The 19,733-nt window shown below is 41.3% G+C and overlaps 2 protein-coding genes across 2 annotated transcripts in view; both read right to left on the bottom strand.

Annotated features, from left to right (window-relative positions):
• Window positions 1–19,733, bottom strand: part of LOC307150301 (uncharacterized protein) — an 86,193-nt gene that overhangs the window by 13,580 nt on the left and 52,880 nt on the right. The gene's annotated exons all lie outside the window — the stretch shown is intronic.
• Window positions 496–1,925, bottom strand: LOC307150302 (uncharacterized protein). Its single transcript, XM_079857395.1, has 5 exons — window positions 1,820–1,925; window positions 1,478–1,577; window positions 1,312–1,392; window positions 1,126–1,185; window positions 496–954 (listed from the first exon to the last, which is right to left on the bottom strand). Exons 1-5 carry the CDS (start codon window positions 1,847–1,849, stop codon window positions 755–757), a joined length of 471 nt encoding a protein of 156 aa, XP_079713521.1. The 5' UTR covers window positions 1,850–1,925; the 3' UTR covers window positions 496–754.

Genomic DNA, 19,733 nt, shown 5'->3' with positions numbered 1-19,733 from the left:
ACGGTAAAGGTAGTATAGGAGAGAGACTTGGATTTCTCTTCAGTAAAATTAAAGTGTAAATATATCAGGGGGAAAATGTGTATATACATCGGTATCGGTATCGGCATTGGACAAAATTAGTTTGAAAATATCGGCATATCCAATATCGGCCAAAATGCAATATCGTGCATCCCTAATATCTGATGATGGATTATATGAAATATGACTCACCCTGCATTTGAATTCCCCCTAAATGACTAAGATTTCCATCTTACGTCTCTATAACCTTTACTTCACGAGTTTACACTTACATCCCCCCCCCCGTGTTAATTATCTGAACATGCTCCTCCCGAATGTTGTAATAAAACATAAATCAAACAGATTTGGCTTTACCTTAGAAATTTCAGCGAGTCCGTGCCAAACTCAGTCTGGATTCGGGTGCCCTTGAGGCTCGATGAGATTGATTGTCCAGGTTCAGATAATAGTTTTTAGATGAAAATCACTCTGAGACTTGTTATAGAGAAGTTTACGAATCACCACATTCAATGGTTTCGTTTTAATAACAAAGTAAATAATAAACATCAACATAAAAAAATAGAAGTATACAAGCAGAATCTCTTAAGCAACATGGTATATGTAAAAATACATTGCCCTATACCTATTAAATACATATATGAATTACACATCAACACTTATTTCATGACTTATCGAGAACATACTCAACAGGTCTTGTCAAACTTCAACAAGTTTCACACCCTCTGCCAGTCTGTCCACTTTATATTTTTAACAACAGTGTTTTTCCCCAGTTGACTGTTTTCATCAATCTTTTATTCAGTCGTGTTACTTCTTGTCTAAATATTCGCATCATCTCTCTTGCTTTGGAGATGGTTGGCTCCTGATGAGGACCTTCCCATCTTCTGTCTCCTCCTTTTCTTGGTTTCTTCTCTTTTTTGTTTTGTGTCTTTTGAAGACTGGCTACAAGCAAATAATCCATGTTAATCTCAAGCTTGTTTGTTACAATTTGCTCTTCCCACAGGGAATTTAAAATGGAAGTACACATTAAAGTATCACATGAAACAACAAAGCATAAATTATTGAAGCTGCAGTAAAATGTGAAAAATGTAAGAAATGAAGTATTATTCTCACCCATGGCACACTGTGTGTCTGCGAACTGCGTGCAGTTGGAAACAGTTATCTGTCCAATTTCTATAGGTTGAGAAAAAGGATTGTATTCTCAGAGCAGAACTGAAATGAACAGCCCAGTCTGGTCTGCAAAGGCATCTAGTCTATAAACTCTGTCATGTAAACGGCGGTGAAACAGTTTTTACATACCTTCACAGCTGCGGCATTTATTACAATCCACACCAATGTAGACTCCAGGTCCTTCGGAGCAGTTCTTCACAACATACCAACCTGTAGATTTGCATTGAATGATTATTTAGTGATTAACAGTGGTCAATATATTCAGATGTATTATTATTTAGTCTGTGGAGCTCACCTTCTGGGCAGTTAAGGCAGCACTGCAAATCTGGAAGTTGGAAATGGTTCTCTGGGCATGTTTCGACACATAGAGTACTGAGCACCCCAACAAATATTGCCTAGCGTTATGAGAATACTGTTTCAATATATAAATCTCAAATTACATATGTCTGAATCTGGGATTAGAAACAGTTCAAGACAAAAAATGGAAACCAAATACTATTTTTGCAGAAAGTAGAAAACATGAACAAAATCCCTTTCAGTCTTTCTCTACTTTCATATAGATTAAAACAAACAACCAAAGACTTTTTCACAGTAGTTAAAATGTTTAGTTCGCACATGAAACAGATCTAACACTTACCAAAACACGTTTGATGTCTGTTTGCTTCATTGTAGTTTGTAGACTGAAGTGTTTCTTACCAGTGTCTTCTGTAAATCCTTTATAGTCGACTCTCTGCTTTTAATCTGCCAGAAACAATGACGCATTGAAGGTGTGGCCTCTAGGCATATCATATATGGTTTAGAGCGCATGGCATGAACACAATGGAAACTAGGGTATCACACGACATGACATCAAACAGCCCAACCAAAAACATTAACAAAGAGTCCTGGAGGATGGTGGAGAAGAGGCGGGCAAGGGGTAGGGATGGCAGGCCAGGACCATGTGGAATGAGGTCTGGGTCATGGTGATTTTCAGGGCAAAGTTCATGGTATAGTTCATGACTTAAATCCTGGAACAAAAGAATAACTTGATCGTGGAGCATAGGTGGAACTAGACTGTAAAACAGGGGTTTCAACCCTGGTCCTTGAGCGCCACTGTCTTGCAGAGTTTAGATTCAATCGTGATCAAACTAAACTCTGCAGGACAGTGGCCCTCGAGGACCAGGATGGAGAACGCCTGCTGTAGAACATGGACCATAGTGCCAAGACAAGTTGGATTTGTTCATGTCTTTTATTTTAAAATTTGCCTTGGTCTTGTTTCCTGATTTGTCTTGTGACTCCCTTACCCCTCATGTGCTTGACCGTTAAGCCCCTCCCCTTGAACACAGATGAGCCAATGGCAGTTGAGTATCAGTTGCATGGGGACTAGAACTTGGACATATTTAAGTTTCAGCGCCATTGAGAAACATTGGAAAATCCGAAGCTCTCATCGTTTGTATGGTATTTATGTTACAAAAATGGTAAAAGGATATGCCTGGGGTTCTTGTAACACTGATTCCAGGTATCCTGAGAGGATGGGCATGGGTATTCATGTATTGAATCACTGTACTGTGCGCGTGTTCACCAGTGCGTTTCAAAAGTGTGATAAGATTTGTGCAAACGGACCAATTATCTGTGTGAGCGCGAAATCTGGTTCCCTAAGGATTCAATTCCAATGAAGATGAAAACTTTAATTTTCTTGTTGTCATACTCTCATTAAAGGAGAACTTGGTAACTTTTTTAACTTAATAAACCTGTCTAGAATTCATTTGGATGGTTAAACAACCTGTTCTGGTGATATTGGTGACTTTCCCCGCTCCCCCCAGCGTTCCCAGGCGGAAAACCAACCTTGCAACTTGGGGACTACCGTCCCGGCAAAATAGAAATTGGAAGTCTCGTGAGAAGCGAGAACGAGAACGAGAATGAGCGCGAAACACGAATTGCTTTACGGCAATTCGACATAAACACACACGCATGTATTATTATTTTTTTACAGTCTATGTGTATTACCAGATTACCTCGGTAGACATAGCTCCACACGATACAGTTGGCTTGCTCCGATCATAACAAACGCACATGAGCAGTGGTAGAGAGGGGGAGGAGGCCACCGCAAGTGAGTTTTTTACGACCGTGTTGTGAAATATACGCCCCCCCACAGCTGTAGGGGGAGCTCGTGGGGAAAACATGCGACAACAAAAGGAAAAATCAGCGAAGAAGTGACTAGAGTTCGCTAGAGTTGCCGAGTTCTCCTTTAAGTTACAATTAAAGTAAGTGAGTTCATGCTAACATACAAACCTAAATAGCTTACTGTTCTCACGTGATACAGTGTAGGTCTTTTATATATCCCATTGCATATTTAAGTCCCACTTGAATGCTCCTCGACAAGAGGTCGTTCTTCTGTGTCCAAAATGTATCAAAAACATTGTGGGACAACGTTTTCACACTGACAGCTGTTATTGTAAGGCAGTTAGCAACTCCGTTTGTTTGTCCGAGATAGCAACAGTAACTAAGGGGGCGGGGCTTATGATTAGGGATGCAACCATTATAGATTTTATTGGTACATTATAGTCTGAGGAATAATCATGGTTTCAAGATTATCACGATTATTCTGCATTCATTAATTTCACAACATTGTATAAAATCACATGAACACTCTTTAGATTTTAAAGTGTTATTTACTGCTGCCTAACACAGTAAAGAAATAATACATATGCTCTTTTAACATCCATATCAGTATAAGGGGAATAAACTGAACTGTCATTGTCATCAACTGCCATTCATATGCATTATTTTAATAATCTTTTTAATAATTTTACATTTGGCTTGAGAAAATCATGTCTATTAATTTGTTTGTTTGAAGTTTTAGTAAAAATGATTAAAAGAAATTGAGAACATTTCGCATGCAGTGTTATAACGCGATTGATTTTAACTCATTGACGCATATGATCACACCGGTGCGACTAGAATGTTAAATGTATCAGTGATCAATTCAAACGGCTTTCGCTTGACATTGTGAATGAAACAATAAAGTGTATTCTTACCCCATGTTCTCTGGCCACTTACTTTTATGTATTTAGGGAAAATGGATGAATTTACGTGATGTAAATCCGACATATCCTCTGAATTGCGGTGCAAACTCTGTGCGTAAATATCAATTTGCATGGTCATTAAAGGTGTTTAAACTACACAACACATTCACTTCCACATGTTTTACAATCACAGTGCATCTTATAATTCATGATATAGTTAACAAGTTTGTGAATATTTTGAATATGATTTTGAAACTGATGCGAGCTCCACAGCAGACTTCTTCCCGACAGTCAAAGTGGCGTTACGTCACGAAAGTGCAGACTCTGGCCCTGTCCCAAATGGCACACTCCGGACTTTGGTGACGTCATGTAGTGCAGACCTATAGGGCCCTTGGTGCGAGTCCACGAGGGCGCATTGAGAGGTATTTTTGGGACAGACTCGATCGTCAAGCCGGATATAACGGTCTGGTTGTTGTTGGACAGGAGAAATCACATTTTTGCGCTCTGACGTCTTGTCAACTACACAGCCTAATTTTACAGTTCTGTATTTTGATATTGTGCATATCACCTGGGCATTAGACAATAGATATATCATGCTTATTTAAATGATGTATACAGATGTACATAATAATACATAATGTTCCATTTGAACTAAGATTACAATTTTAACACATAATGAAAATGTTTATGCGTTTCAGATGAATTTACAGGTTTCAATATTCATACTGTTTACATATGACTCAGTAAAGCCCTGACATTCGGTTCTATTTATTTAATGAATCATAATGCGATCATATTATTCAACACGCTATTATTATGTTTGAGACATCAACCACTGGTCAATGACCATAATGTTTGTATAAACTGTTGGTAACAACTGGTAAAATGTACATTTAGGTCATAAAAACCGTAATATTTTCTTCTCAGCCATGTCAACAATTGTCCGTGAGACTGCGGGTGGTTCTCAATATCCCTCCTCGTCTCCTCGCTCCTCCGTCCTCCATCCTATGACCCGGAAACCGATCGAGCTCAGCAATCTTGAAAGACATCTCAATTCTCTAATTGCACCGCGAGGAGGCGAGGATTTAGGAGTGAGGAGGCATCAGCGAGGATGCACAGGTGTATCCTATGCGGAAGAGTTTTATCGTCCAAAAGTGGCGCACATATAAATTCTCCTCCCCCTTCACATTGGTCTCAATAATTTTAATTTATACTTTACCTTTGCAGTTTATATAAACCACACATCTCACATATTTCAACAGGGTAGCCTATCTTGCTTTATTATTATTTATTATGAATTTCTTAAACAAACTTCAAAAACATAAGGGCAGATCCTTTGAGCGCTGCTGATGACTCGGTGAAGTGATGCTCGAGTGATCAAGTATTCCACTCTATAAAAAAAGTTACATCCGATTACTCCGTCCTCCTTTTCTTTCCTTGCAGCCTTCCCTCGCATCCCACAGGGGGTGGAGCTGAGACGCAAGGAAAGGAAGCGAGGAAAGGAAACGAGGATGCACAAATAAGAAATGAGAAGCACCCCGCGAGTGCTTAGGGTGCCATTTGGGACAGGGCCTTAGTACACTTCACCAAAGCCAGAATACAAAATAATCGTGTTATACAGTACTTGGGAATGAAGTTAATATTGTGCCATAATTAAACAAACAAATCCAGCATTTTGCAAACAAACTCGATCTGCTTTGCAAAGGAAAACTCGACTCGCAAACAAACAGAAAGCATTGTGCAAGTACAAAGGTCAAATTGAGTGAAAATTTTGTGTTTTACAAATATAAATAAATGAGCCTAGATAATATTTCACATATAAATACAAACCATCCTACAAATTGCATGTAACCTTTGAACAAATACCAAATCTAGTGCATACAAATGCATATCTGTCTGTTTTGATTGCGAGACACTTGGCTTTTTATGAGATCTCTCGGCTCAATTTTCTCACAAATGTGTCCAGGCAGATTTTCTCACAAATGCAGTTGAGCAACTTCCTCTTCTAAAACAGTAGATGACGCTAAGCTAGGGGTTAATAGCGTACCGCACGATATACGTCACCTTTTCTCATTAATATTCATTAAGCTAGCGACGGTTGCTAGGGGGGTCAAACTCGCGCGTGTCACTCATGCTAGACGCATGTAAATGTGGTGGTTACAAAAGTATATAAGCATTTGTAAATAAATAAGTAAATAGTAGTAAATATGTTATATGTAAGATATATGGATGACGAGAATTTATTCCTTAAATGTGTTTATTCCGTTGATTAATGTTCCCTGCTCAATCGTTCTATGATTTGATTGCTTTCACCTTTTGGGAGTGTTCGCCTGCTTGGGGAGGGGGTGGGGCACGCGCGCGCTGCTCAAACAATTCAGACTCTGATAAGTGAAGCAGCAGCAGCTCCGTGTCCTGTATTAATTTATACACATATCTCCCCTCATCAGGCGGTGAGGGTACTACATTTTGGAGGCACCGCTGGGATAGATGTTCGATGGAGTGACTCCCTGACCGGTAGAGCCCATTTTGCAACATCGTCCCCTTCTTAGTGACCCAGATGAGCAGCAGTGTGAGATATTCCGGATGAGTGGTGGTAAAGACTGATTGAGCAGTGTGTGCACTTGGAGTTGTCACAAGGTCAAGTCAGTAAGGTAAACACCCTCAAAAGCCTGTCTACACCGCAGCAAAAAGAAAAAAAATGGATGAGTTTAAACATCTTCAAGAGGAAATTTGTGAGAAATTATGCACACTATCACGGGAAAAACTGACAAAACTCAGTGTCTTTCTTCACCTAACACGAGAAGATGAGACTGTTGAGCCTCCTTAGTAACCATTTACTAAGAGCTGAGCTAGAGGAGTTAGAAGATGGCGGTATGGCTGCACTGTTAACAATCAATGACAAACTGATCCAGCTCACGGGAATCACAAGTAATGCTCCTGAAAAAGATACAGAGAGGGAGGAAATTAAACTTGGAGATGTTAACACAGCCCAGAGAACAATACAAGAAAGTGGAGAGAGTACAGCTGAATTGTTTTCTACCATGTATATTAGCCCCACAGTATTACAAAATACAGCAGACAGACAGACATATGCAGCCCAGAACCCAGTTCATTCGTCACCCACATTTCAAAGACAAGTTAACGCAACATGGCAGAAAGACTTCAAAATTTCTGGTCTAATAGGAGACCTAGGGCAGAAGGACCGTCTCTCATTCTCCAGTCTGGCACGGCAGATAGAAGGTGGACTTAAAAAGGGCTATGCAGAACAGGAAATAGTAGATTCTGTCATCAGGGCTATCACACCAGGGCTTCAGCTGCGGAGCTATCTTGAGGGGAAGGCAGGGCTGACACTCCCGATGCTAAGGCGGATACTTCGTTCTCATTATCAGGAGAAAAATGCGACTGAATTATATAAGCAGCTCACCAAAGAAGCTCAGCACGCTAGAGAAACGCCACAAAGCTTCCTAATTCGAGCTCTTGATCTGAGGCAGAAAATTCTGTTTGCGTCTCAGGAGGATGACTCCGGGTTGAAGTATGATCCCGCCCTAGTTCAGAATATGTTCTTGCACACCGTCTTGACTGGATTACAAAACGACCGCATCCAAAGCCACCTTCAACCATACCTTTCAGATCCCGCTGTCCCAGACGAAGTGTTGCTGGAGAAACTCAATGTAGCTTGTTCCAATGAATCTGAAAGACAAAATAAGCGAAAATATGAAAAAAATGGTACTGTTCATGCTGTACAGTTGAATGAGCCTGCCCCTGAACAAAAGCTTCAGTCCAAACAGTCGAAGTTCGATTTAATGTCACAACTGAAAAGCCTGAGTGATGATATCATACAGATTAAAGAGTCTATCCAGCAGCCCTTACCTGTTCCTCAGCAGTGTTTTGCAGTTTATGACAAAGACCCAGCATCAGCAGTGTCCCAACAGACCTCAGGATGGACCCGAGTCCAAGAGCACCAGACCTGGAAACCCGAGACGGCTACATACCAACGGCAGGGAAACCCATACATGTCTCCACACCAGTTCTCACAAAGCCAACAACAGGTGAGGGAACAGAAAATACCTCCTCTACCTGCAAACCCAGTTCAGTTGTCCACTGTTCCATCAGAACATTCTCTCCAGCCACGTCAGCATTATTCAATCTTAGAAACTCACCATGGACAGCCATATGTGTACCCTTCTCCTCAGCAGCCCCCCATGTCCGTCAATTATGCAACTCAGCCGTCAAACTTTGCAGCACCGCAGTATTATCCACAGCAGTATATGGAGCCACCACGACAGCACCCCCATCAGTTCCGCCAGTCCCGTCCCTCACGAGCCAGACAATGTTTCCATTGCCAGCAGCGCAACGCAGAAGAACCTTGCACCCATTGTTACCACTGTGGCAGCAGTGAGCACTTCTCAGCTGGCTGTAAGAGTAAAGGCGCCAGACCTCAGCGTGGAGCTCCGTTAAACAGGAGCGGGTTACCCCCAAGGGACAGGGTGTGACCCGAGCGGCAGAGAAGTCCCAAAAACATGAGAAATGTAGCATTGGCCATCAGAGACAGCTTGAGTCCCAGTCGCTTGATAGTACGCTTGATAGTATTTTAACTGCCCCTTGTCAAGTTAACCAGCATTCTGCCATCACGTCCTTAGTTGGAAAACAGTGCCTTGTTACCTGTTATCTACAGGGAAAAAAGATTGAAGCATTATGGGATACAGGCTCCCAAGTATGCATTATAGATGAGGAGTGGAAAGCCAAATATGCACCTGAAGTGACACTGAGAAATATTTCCGAGGCGACCGAAGCACCAGACAGTCTGCGCCTGGTGGCAGCAAATGGAGCGAACATGCCATACAGTGGATGGGTGGAGTTGACTTTCAAGCTGGCATCCCCTGTAACCAATGAGAAAGAGTTAAACATTCCTGTGCTTGTTTTGAAGGACCAAGAATTGCCCAGACCTATCGTCGGGTATAACGTGATAGAACAAATAATGAGATGAAGCGAAAGTGGATCCCTTGATGTGACTAATGCTTGTTTGTACAGAACTGTCAGAAGTGCTTTCCCTAGCATAAAGAAGAAAAGTGTACATACCTTCATCAATTTGGTGACTGCAGAGAGGCTCAGCGAGTACGTAGTAAGAACCAGGAAGGAACCTGTGAACATAGAGAAGCACACCATTATGCAAATTCAGTGTCTGGTAAAAATGCCTCATGTGAAGCGAGATAGTGTGCTGCTGTTTGAACCACATGTCAACCCACCATATCCTGATGGCCTTGAACTGTTTGATACCCTCCTCACTCTGAAAAGGGGTGGTCGCCCGGTGATTACAATCAGTGTGCAGAATGGAACAGACCATGACATCACACTCAGCGGCAGAACAGAGCTAGGAACATTGCAGCCGGTTAAGTCTGTCTTACCAACGGCAAACCCACCATGTGCAGCCACAGCCTCTGTTGTTCAGGTTCCACCAGAATCAACTAGTGGAGATGGCAACCAGGATTCATGGGACCCTCCAGTTGATGTGAGCCATTTAACTCTGCCCCAACAACATCAAGTGAAGCAGATGTTGCATGAGGAATGTCATGCCTTCTCAAAGTCAGATGATGATATTGGCTGTGTTCCAGGTTTACAACTGAGCATTGATTTAAACGATAACACCCCTGTTGCCCGCACATACACATCAGTCCCTAAACCATTATACCAAGAAATGAAAGACTACTTACACGATCTGATTGCTCAAGGATGGGTGGCCAAGTCTCATTCCCCTTACTCGTCCCCAATTGTCTGCGTTCGAAAGAAAGATGGCAGTCTCAGGCTGTGTATTGACTATAGGGGCCTGAACAGCAAAACAATCCCTGATCGCCAGCCAATACCCAGGGTGCAGGATATCCTCGATGGCTTGGGGGGCAATGCATGGTTCTCTCTACTGGACCAGGGAAAAGCATACCACCAAGGGTTCATGTCCCCAGAGAGCAGGTATCTGACTGGATTCACCACACCATGGGGCCTCTACGAATGGATCCGTATCCCCTTCGGCCTTATGAATGCGCCTGCAGCCTTCCAACGGTTTATGGAGGAATGCCTGGAAGGATTGAGAGATAAAATTTGCATACCCTATCTAGATGACATCCTGGTCTTCACTGAGTCCTTCGACGATCAGGTGGAAGCGTTACGGAGAGTGCTTAAAAGGTTGCAATCCCATGGAGTCAAGTTAAAACCTAAAAAATGTGAGCTCTTTAAGAAGGAGGTGCGTTACCTGGGAAGAATTGTCTCAGCTGAAGGCAGTAGTATGGATCCCGCGGACACAGTCGCTGTAACGGCACTTAAGGAAAAGAAACCGAGCACAGTAGGAGAGCTGCGCAAGATTCTTGGCCTGCTCAGCTATTATCGGCAATACCTCAAAGACTTCTCCCGGATTGCCAGTCCCCTCTATGATCTGCTAAAAGCTAACACTGACGGTGAGCCACAGAGGAAAGGAAAGCACAACATAAGAAATAACAAGCGGAATCATGTGGTACCATCAAGTAAATCGATTGAGTGGACAGAACACCATCAGGAGGTACTTGAGAAATTGATTGATTGCCTGGTTCAGCCTCCAGTTCTAGGGTTCCCAGACTTCTCCCAACCATTCATACTCCATACGGACGCATCCAACCAAGGTTTAGGAGCAATTTTATATCAGAATCAGAAGGGAAAGCTGAGAGTAATTGCCTATGGCTCCCGAACGTTGACAGCAGCAGAGAAAAATTACCACCTGCACAGTGGGAAATTGGAATTTTTAGCTCTGAAATGGGCTGTAACAGAAAAATTCAGAGACTATCTGTATTATGCACCAACCTTTACAGTGTTCAGTGACAACAACCCATTGACCTATGTCCTGACCTCGGCAAAGTTAAACGCCACCGGGTGTAGATGGGTATCAGAGCTCGCAGACTTCCACTTTACCATACGCTACCGTCCCGGTAGAGAAAACATAGATGCAGACTCACTCTCCAGGATGCCAGTCGACCTGGAAACGACAATGAGAGAATGTACTGAGGAGTTCTCATCTGACTGTGTGGGAGCGGTAGTACAAGCAGTGGAGATTCAGCGTGATCCAGATGTGTCCCTTGCTGTGGCCTTTCAGAGTGCTCCAGTATATGTGGAGGAAGATGATGGACTCCTCAAACCCCTGTCAAAAGAAGAAATTAGACAAGCACAAAAGGATGACAAGGACATTGGAGTAATCATTGAACACTTACAAGCAGGATCCAGGCCCCCTCAGCAGTGGCGTTCAGTCAACTCGCCGGCCAAAGTTCTTCTGAGAGAGTGGGAGAAGCTGAAGCTAGATGAACATGGCATCCTGTTACGCCAGACGTCACAAAGAAAACAGCTGGTGTTACCAACACAATTCAAAAGAACTGTTCTGAGAGAGATGCATGATGAGATGGGTCATCAGGGACTTGATCGCACCACAAGCCTCATTAGGGATCGGTTTTTCTGGCCCTACATGCAGAAAGACATTGAAAATTATGTTCTGAGAACCTGCTGCTGTATCAAACAAAAAAAACCCTGTCGTGAGACAAGAGCGCCTCTTAAAAATATCAAAACGACCCACCCATTTGAATTGGTGTCCATTGACTTTCTCCATCTGGACAAATGCAAAGGGGGCTATGAGTACATTTTGGTAATCGTCGACCACTTCACTCGATTTGCCCAGGCATATGCCACCACCTCAAAATCTGCAAAAACAGTAGCTGACCGGTTATTCAATGATTTCGCCCTGAAGTTTGGGTTTCCATCTAGAATTCACCACGATCAAGGGGGAGAATTTGAAAACCAGCTACTCACCCAACTCAAAAAGTACAGCGGCGTTGCCGGCTCAAGGACCACCCCCTACCACCCCCAGGGGAATGGGCAGGTGGAACGATTTAACCGGACATTATTGCAGATGCTGAAAACCCTGACTGAAAGACAAAAAGCTAATTGGAAAGATGCATTGAACAAATTGATCTTTGCCTATAATTGTACCAGATGTGATGTGACTGGCTTCTCACCTTTTCAATTGCTGTTCGGACGCTCACCAAAGTTGCCCATCGATGCTCTCTTCGGACTCAACTCCGACAATGACTCCCAAAGTTACAGTGAGTACGTGGAACGATGGAAAAAAGGAATGCAGGAAGCTTGTGAGATTGCGAGAGAACAGGCAAACAAGTGTGCAGAGAGAAACAAAAGGAATTATGACCAACGAGTGAGGTGTACTGACCTGTTCCCAGGAAGCAGGGTCCTCGTTAAAAACCTGACTCCAAGAGGTGGGACCGGGAAACTGCGAAATTTCTGGGAGGATGAGGTTCATGTTGTTACACGCCAGGTGGCAGATGGTGCTCCAGTCTACGAAGTAAAACCTGAACAGAGTAAAGGCAGATCACGAGTTTTACATCGCAATCTTCTCCTTCCATGTGACCATCTACCTCTTGAAATCACACCAGCTCAAAGTACTAAACTAAAACAAGGACAGCAACCAAGAAACAGCAGAACTCAGCCCGCCCGGGGAAGAGAATGTGAGTCAGAGTACGATAATGAAAGTGAAGAGGATGAATACTACTTTCAAGTGGAGCCCTTCCAGATAAGACCACAGAAAAGCAGTGATTGCCTAGAAAAAAGAAATGCGTTATCACCACAGTCTGTACCTTCTGAGCCTCGATCTAACTCTCCAGTGGTGGAACCAAGGCCACAGTCACCTCCAGCTGAGTCAGAGATGGATCTCCCAGAGTCTGTACCTGAAATAAGAAAAGAACCTAATGAAAATGAACCAACTGCTGACCTAATGCAACAAGACTTACCTGATAGGGAAGCAGCTGCAGCGCCTGGGTCCAGAGACAGGACCTCCGAGGGAGAAAACGAGTACCAGTTCACCAGGAGAAGACGAAGACCGCCTAAAAGGTTTACCTATGACAATCTTGGGTCCCCATCATGCTACAATGTGCAGATAGTGGGCAACAACCACTACCCACACTTTGCATCTAGTGGGATGACAGCTGTGACACCCTGGTCATCAACACCCCTTTGTTACCCCCAGCCTTCATATGTGTGCTATTAACTTTGAATTGCACTACCACATGAAACCCCCACGTCACTAGTTACAGTATGGTCTGTGTTGAAGGTGAAGTACCGCTATACACCACACTACCCAGAGACTGTTTATTGCCCATAGTGTGAAACTATTGAAAAAAAAGAGCAAACAGAAAAACAATGGACTATTACCAAATATTAAGAAAATGGACTGTTGTGCGGTCTTGAAACTGTGGACACTTTGAGTCACTTTGAGACTTTCTTGTTGACACTTTCTGAATCTTTTTTTTTCTTGCTTTAAGGACTTTCTGCCATTTTTGCCGGGGCAAATTAATGGACTGTTTTTTCCTCCCTAAAAGAGACTCTGTGGTTTTAAAAGAACTTTCTTTTTTGACACTAAACCATGGGACTTTTACGAACAAGTGCCTCTGGACTATTAAGTAATATGGACTCTTGTATTGTCAAATGATTGCTTGTGAAAAAAAAAAAAAAAAAAAAAAGAATGTTGTGCAAGAAAATGTTGGTAACAGTGTTGTGAAATCTGATGTTACGTAAAACAACTGCTGGGTGGAGTTAAATATTGTAAATTGAGCATTGCTGTAGCCTAACTGATTACTTAAACATTGATGTCGGGACGACATCTTATTTTGAGGGGGAGAATGTGGTGGTTACAAAAGTATATAAGCATTTGTAAATAAATAAGTAAATAGTAGTAAATATGTTATATGTAAGATATATGGATGACGAGAATTTATTCCTTAAATGTGTTTATTCCGTTGATTAATGTTCCCTGCTCAATCGTTCTATGATTTGATTGCTTTCACCTTTTGGGAGTGTTCGCCTGCTTGGGGAGGGGGTGGGGCACGCGCGCGCTGCTCAAACAATTCAGACTCTGATAAGTGAAGCAGCAGCAGCTCCGTGTCCTGTATTAATTTATACACATATCTCCCCTCATCAGGCGGTGAGGGTACTACATAAACAGTTTACGGACGAGATGTCTACTGAGCTAAACCTGCTAACTCTGTCCGAGAATGATGTCCCCGGTGCCAAATTCACTGGTATAGAAGTACATGTAGAAGAACATACAAATATTCAATTGAAGAGATGGCTTGAGTGTAGAGGGCTGAAAAAGACGGGAAAAAGAGCCGACCTGATCCAGAGGTAGATTGTTATCGACAGAATTTCTCCCCCAAAAAACATCGCCTTACGCCACTGACAGTGACATTTTGCAGTTTCAACAAGCTATCTTTTACCACCCTATGTCCTGTCTGTCATATATACTATGTCCTCTGGTTGTCTTACGTCTGACAGTTGTTGGGGGTAATTTATATTATTATTATTAATGTATTTATTTTTTGTTTAGCGATCGCTAATGCTACTTGGTCACAACCAACAACACTTAATTTTTAATTAATATCAAATCTAAATTCTCTCAATTATTTTACCCTCCCCCCTAAGGCTGTTTCCTTACTACAGAAAAAGTAAATCTGTCAGATCTAGGGCCTACCTGTAGCATGACCAGGCTTGCTAGAAAAAGGCAGAGGCTGAACATGTCTTACATATTTAAATAAGAGTATTTTAAGAAAGTAGGCCTACATATGACTTTTATGATAAATACATGTCATTCAAGGCAGTAGTAGCACCTACAATTAACTATATATATATATATATATATATATATATATATATATATATATACATACATATATATATATATATATATATACATACATATATATATATATATATATATACATACATATATATATATATATATATATATATATATATATATATATATATATATATATATAGAGAGAGAGAGAGAGAGAGAGAGAGAGTTATTCATTCATTCAAAATAATGTCTAGGGCAGGGTTCACCAATCTCGGTCCTGGAGGGCCGCTGTCCTGCAGAGTTTAGCTCCAACCCCAATTAAACACACCTGAACCAGCTAATCAAGGTCTCATTAGGCATACTAGAAACTTTCAAACAGGTGTGTTGGAGCTGGTTGGAGCTAAACTCTGCAGGGACAGCGGCCCTCCAGGACCGAGATTGGTGAACCCTGGTCTAGGGCGTAGTACAGGACTAGTGTCTGTAGGCCTACATAAGTCTCTTAATTGAACTTGTGTCATTTTATGTATTTTTCAGATGTAAAGATTGCATTGCATCAGGGAAAGCAGGAGACATTGACGTATCAGTTGACAAAGGGAAATGGTATCAGAAATTAGCAGATACCCATACTGAGAGTCCACAAACTGCTCTCGAATCTAATGATTGGAAGGAGTTCCTACCATCAAACATCCCACCACTGTACAACTATGGCTACGTGTATCACTGGCTGGTGGAATCTCTGCCCACTCTTCCCACAAGGCCTACTCAGACAGAAGACAGTGATGAGGAGGATGACATAACTTCAGTTGTCACTGAAAAATCTCTGCGCCGTGGCTGGCAGTATGTTGACTCAAACTTTGTTCAGGATATCAAAGTAAGGCAGACTCATAATTCTATAGTATACAAAGCAAAAGTTGATGCATCTATGAAAAATGAGCACCATGATGTATCAGTTGAGATGTCGTCTGTGAGTGGTGCAGTTTTAAGTGCAACGTGTAAATGTAAAGCATCAGCCCTAGGGCGGTGTAGTCACGTGGCTGCCCTTCTTCTTTTCCTGACAAAAGTTGTCGACACTGATGTTGGGAGAACACCGGCTTGTACAGACCTACCATGTGAGTGGAAACGGGGTCGGAAACGAAAAAATCCTGGTAGCATCAATGCAAAATCGTATGGTAAACTCCCTCCAACTAAAGTAAAATCTTTCGATCCGCGTCCAGATGGCAGTCATGTCAAAAATGAGGATGTCAATGCCTTCTTGACTGAGTTACAGGGAGCAAACAGTGGAACTGGTGTTATCAGTATGTGGGAAACAGTCCTTGTATACCATTATGAGGACTATGATTTGCCAGAGAGCCACAGGGATGTCATCACCAGCTTACGTAGTGTGTATGAAGCCAACTTACTACCTAAGTGCAGTGTGCAATGCATCAGTTCGATGATTCCAGGGACAGTTGAGCAGTCATCCTCAGATGTTTGGTATTCAGAAAGATACCTCAGAATGACAGCTTCCACGTGTAAAGAGGCTCACAAGATTTGGGAGGTCATAGCAAACTGTGAACAAAAAATGAGTGCTGCGGTGAAGTTAAGACTGCTACACTACATCCGGAAAAATGTGTGGGGCCTCGACAGAATCACCACAAAACATATGAATGAAGGAATCAAAAACAAGGACAGAGCAAGGGACAGTTATGTGCTGTTTAAAAAAAAGACTGTTCCTGACTTCTCTTGTGAGAAGACCGGACTGTTTGTTTCACACAGGCTTCCCCAACTGGCTTGTAGCCCTGATGGCTTATCATATGATCCCTCCACAAATAGTTTTGGTCTTGCTGAAATCAAAATTTTAGGGCTTCTTCAGAAGAAATCTCCTCAGGAATGTGTTGATCAGTACAACTCTGGAGAAATGACCAGCAAGGACATCCAAGCCACCTGTTTCACGATTAGTGACAATAAACTTGTTTTGCGTCGTTCTCATCCCTATTATTACCAAGTTCAGTATCAGCTTGGTGTCACAGGCCTTGAGTGGTGTGACTTTGTCCTGTGGTCAGTGAAAGGAGATCCTTCCATTGAGAGAATCTACTCCGATTCAAATTTCATTGCTGACATTATTAACTCAAACTATAAGTTGTGGAGCTGTGTTGTCATGCCAGAGTTGGTTGAAATGAGGGCCCCTCGTAATCTAATACCATTCATTCTTCCCAAATAAAATATCAACACAGTATTGACATTGAATGTAGTTTTCTTTTGACAAGTTTACTGTAATAGACCTTTCACCAAACATTTTTTACAGCAGAAGTGCCTGCTCAGCATTTACCTCTTATTGTTAAAACTTTAACTTTGATTATATTTACTTAAGACAATGGCGACATTTTGATGCTATACAAATATTTGCTTCAGAAATGATCAGTTATTTATGGGTATTTCATTGTTATTCATGATGATTTTAAACTATTAACTTTTGAATTAAAATGTTTAAAAGATCATTTCATGTGTATGCATTTCATTAGTTTTATGTAAAATACATTTTGATCAAAAATTCCCAAGATATCAATTCTATGTTAATCTACTCATTACCTCAAAACTTAGAATATTTTCTATTATCTTTCTTTATTGCTTTCACTGTACATACAATGAAGGCAATAGTGCACAACTGTTCTCTTTGCAATTAACCTTCATTCTCTCTGTGGATATAGGTTATAAATTACCCCTATATGTAAACAAAAATGAAATAATAAATCCAAGTAAATGTTTATAGAAAATAACTTTTTAAATTTTCAAAGTTCAAGTGTATATTTCAGAATGAAATTGAATGGGGTCACTTGTTGGAAATATGATTGCCTTTAAGCATCAAAGTAATATTGAGATGACCCCTCTAAATATTGATAGATTTTGGATTAAATGTGCAGAATTAGTAGAACATTTTACAACTTAAATAAAGCTTTAACATGTCTTCTTTTATTTACTTTGCCAACTGATCTTGAAAGTTAACAAGACAACAAGCAACAAAGACAGCCTGACTTGCTAGTGGAGTTAGAGACAAGGGAATCGTGCCAGAGATCAGTTTAAATTTCTTAATACGTTCGTTATATCGCTCTACATGGATACGTGCCTTTGCTATTTTTCTTGTCAGAAGCTCTTCTTGGGGTGTGAGCTTATCCCGACCTTTCAAAAATGGAGAAATGTTCATCTTGACCTGTCTTGACATGAGTAAGTCTTTCACAGTAAAGCCTCTGTCAACTAATAAAAGATCACCGGGATGTAAATGCTCCAATATGCCACTTTGTTCAAATATGTCTCTGTCACTTATAGCACCCTCGTAAAGATCTGAGACGAACACACCAGTGCCATTAGGCGCAACAGCTATCAAACACTTAAATGTGTGATGGTGCTTATAATTTGAGAATAAGTTTCCTTGCTGAGAAAAGTTACGAGGCATTTGTACGAAGAATTCTGTACAGTCCACAGAGCACCGAATATTTTTGAACCCTTTGAATGATTTAGGCATAAATTTCTTGAGGACAGATCTATCTGGGAACAGTTTTACCTCTTTAAAGTGGCAGTACAATAATTGGAGCCATGTAGTAAATATTGACCTTAGTGAGGACTCCGATAATTTGAATAAGAATGACATTGTATAAAAGCAATAGCCACGACGTAGTCTAACAACAGTCATAAATAGTTCCTTGATTGGTTTTGTCTTTCTCCTCTTCTTAGTTGAACTCTGCTCACTTTTCCCAGTACTGTTCCAGTAAGTAAGGTTATTTACCGCGGGGCCGAGGAAGTTGAATAAGGCCATGAAGTGTAAAAACAAAAGTCCAGTAAAGAACTTCATTTTTCTGGCATCATCTTTAACATCATCTAAAGTCAGGAGGGCCTCATCTTCAGGTTTCTGATCACTTGGAGGCACATCAGGAGAAGAAGGCCTGGATCTCGATACAGTTGCTTCATTCTTCAGTATGATGTTTTCAATCTTGGACTGCAACATGTATCGGTCATATACAGTCTGACAGCCAACATCCACCATCACCTTTGAACATTTGGAGCAGGGTTCCAGAGCTTCTGTTTGAATCCCTACAGAGTTAGCCTGACAGAAAAACAAAGATACATGTACATTAATACTGGTACAGATTTATAGGGCTACAAATATACCTGATAAATTAGAATTTAAGTGGACTAGATCAGGAATTAGCTTAAAATGTTTTGTGTATAAAAATCAATTTTTGTTTTCTGGATGGCCCTCAAATTTGTGATTATTGAAATTTTCAAAGATTGCTTGGCTCCACCTTTTTCTGATGTTATTAAAAATGAAGCTGTTGTAAAAGTGTATATTAAGAGGCCACGTTTTTAATACCCACAATTTGTTGTTTGATAGAGCACATACTCAAAGATCTAAATAGTTTAATATCACTTATTGAAGTATATGACAATCAGATTTACACTACATCAAAAAATATCTTTGTACACTTACTTTATTTTCTTCTGTGTCAGTAACATCTAGAGGTGAGATCATACTGAGATCCAACAAGATGTTTGCTGCGTCGAGATCAGTATTTGCGGAGTCCACCACTTTCCTTCTTTTTGTCGCTGGAGTGCTTGCGAATGGCCTAGGTGTTGGTGCTTTTCTCCTCCGCCTGATAATACGTTCAATCTGCAACAATAAACCAAAATTCTTTACAAATCTCCTGAAAAACTCTGCTTATCCTTTCTAATAATAACTTCTCATACATCTCACAGGTGAGGCCTTAGTTCAGGCCCATCTCAACTCTCAACAAGATAGAATAAATAAAGCATCTGTTTTATATAACACTTTTCTGGAAACTCAAAGACGCTTTACATTGCACTATTCATTCATTCCACACTGGGTGGTGGTAAGCTACTACTGTAGCCACAGCTGCCCT

This window comes from Squalius cephalus, assembly GCF_949319135.1.
Source record: "Squalius cephalus genome assembly, chromosome: 22".
NCBI lineage: Eukaryota > Metazoa > Chordata > Actinopteri > Cypriniformes > Leuciscidae > Squalius > Squalius cephalus.
Note: the sequence above shows the minus strand (reverse complement) of the source record. Positions and strands in the feature narration are given on the sequence as shown.

Excerpts from the sequence above, each read along its gene's own strand:
- LOC307150302 (XM_079857395.1), bottom strand. The coding sequence starts at position 1,849 with ATGAAGCAAACAGACATCAAACGTGTTTTG. Across the intron at positions 1,578-1,819 it reads CAGACATCAAACGTGTTTTG|GCAATATTTGTTGGGGTGCT; the intron begins GTAAGTGTTAGA and ends TCATAACGCTAG. Across the intron at positions 1,393-1,477 it reads CTGCCTTAACTGCCCAGAAG|GTTGGTATGTTGTGAAGAAC; the intron begins GTGAGCTCCACA and ends GCAAATCTACAG.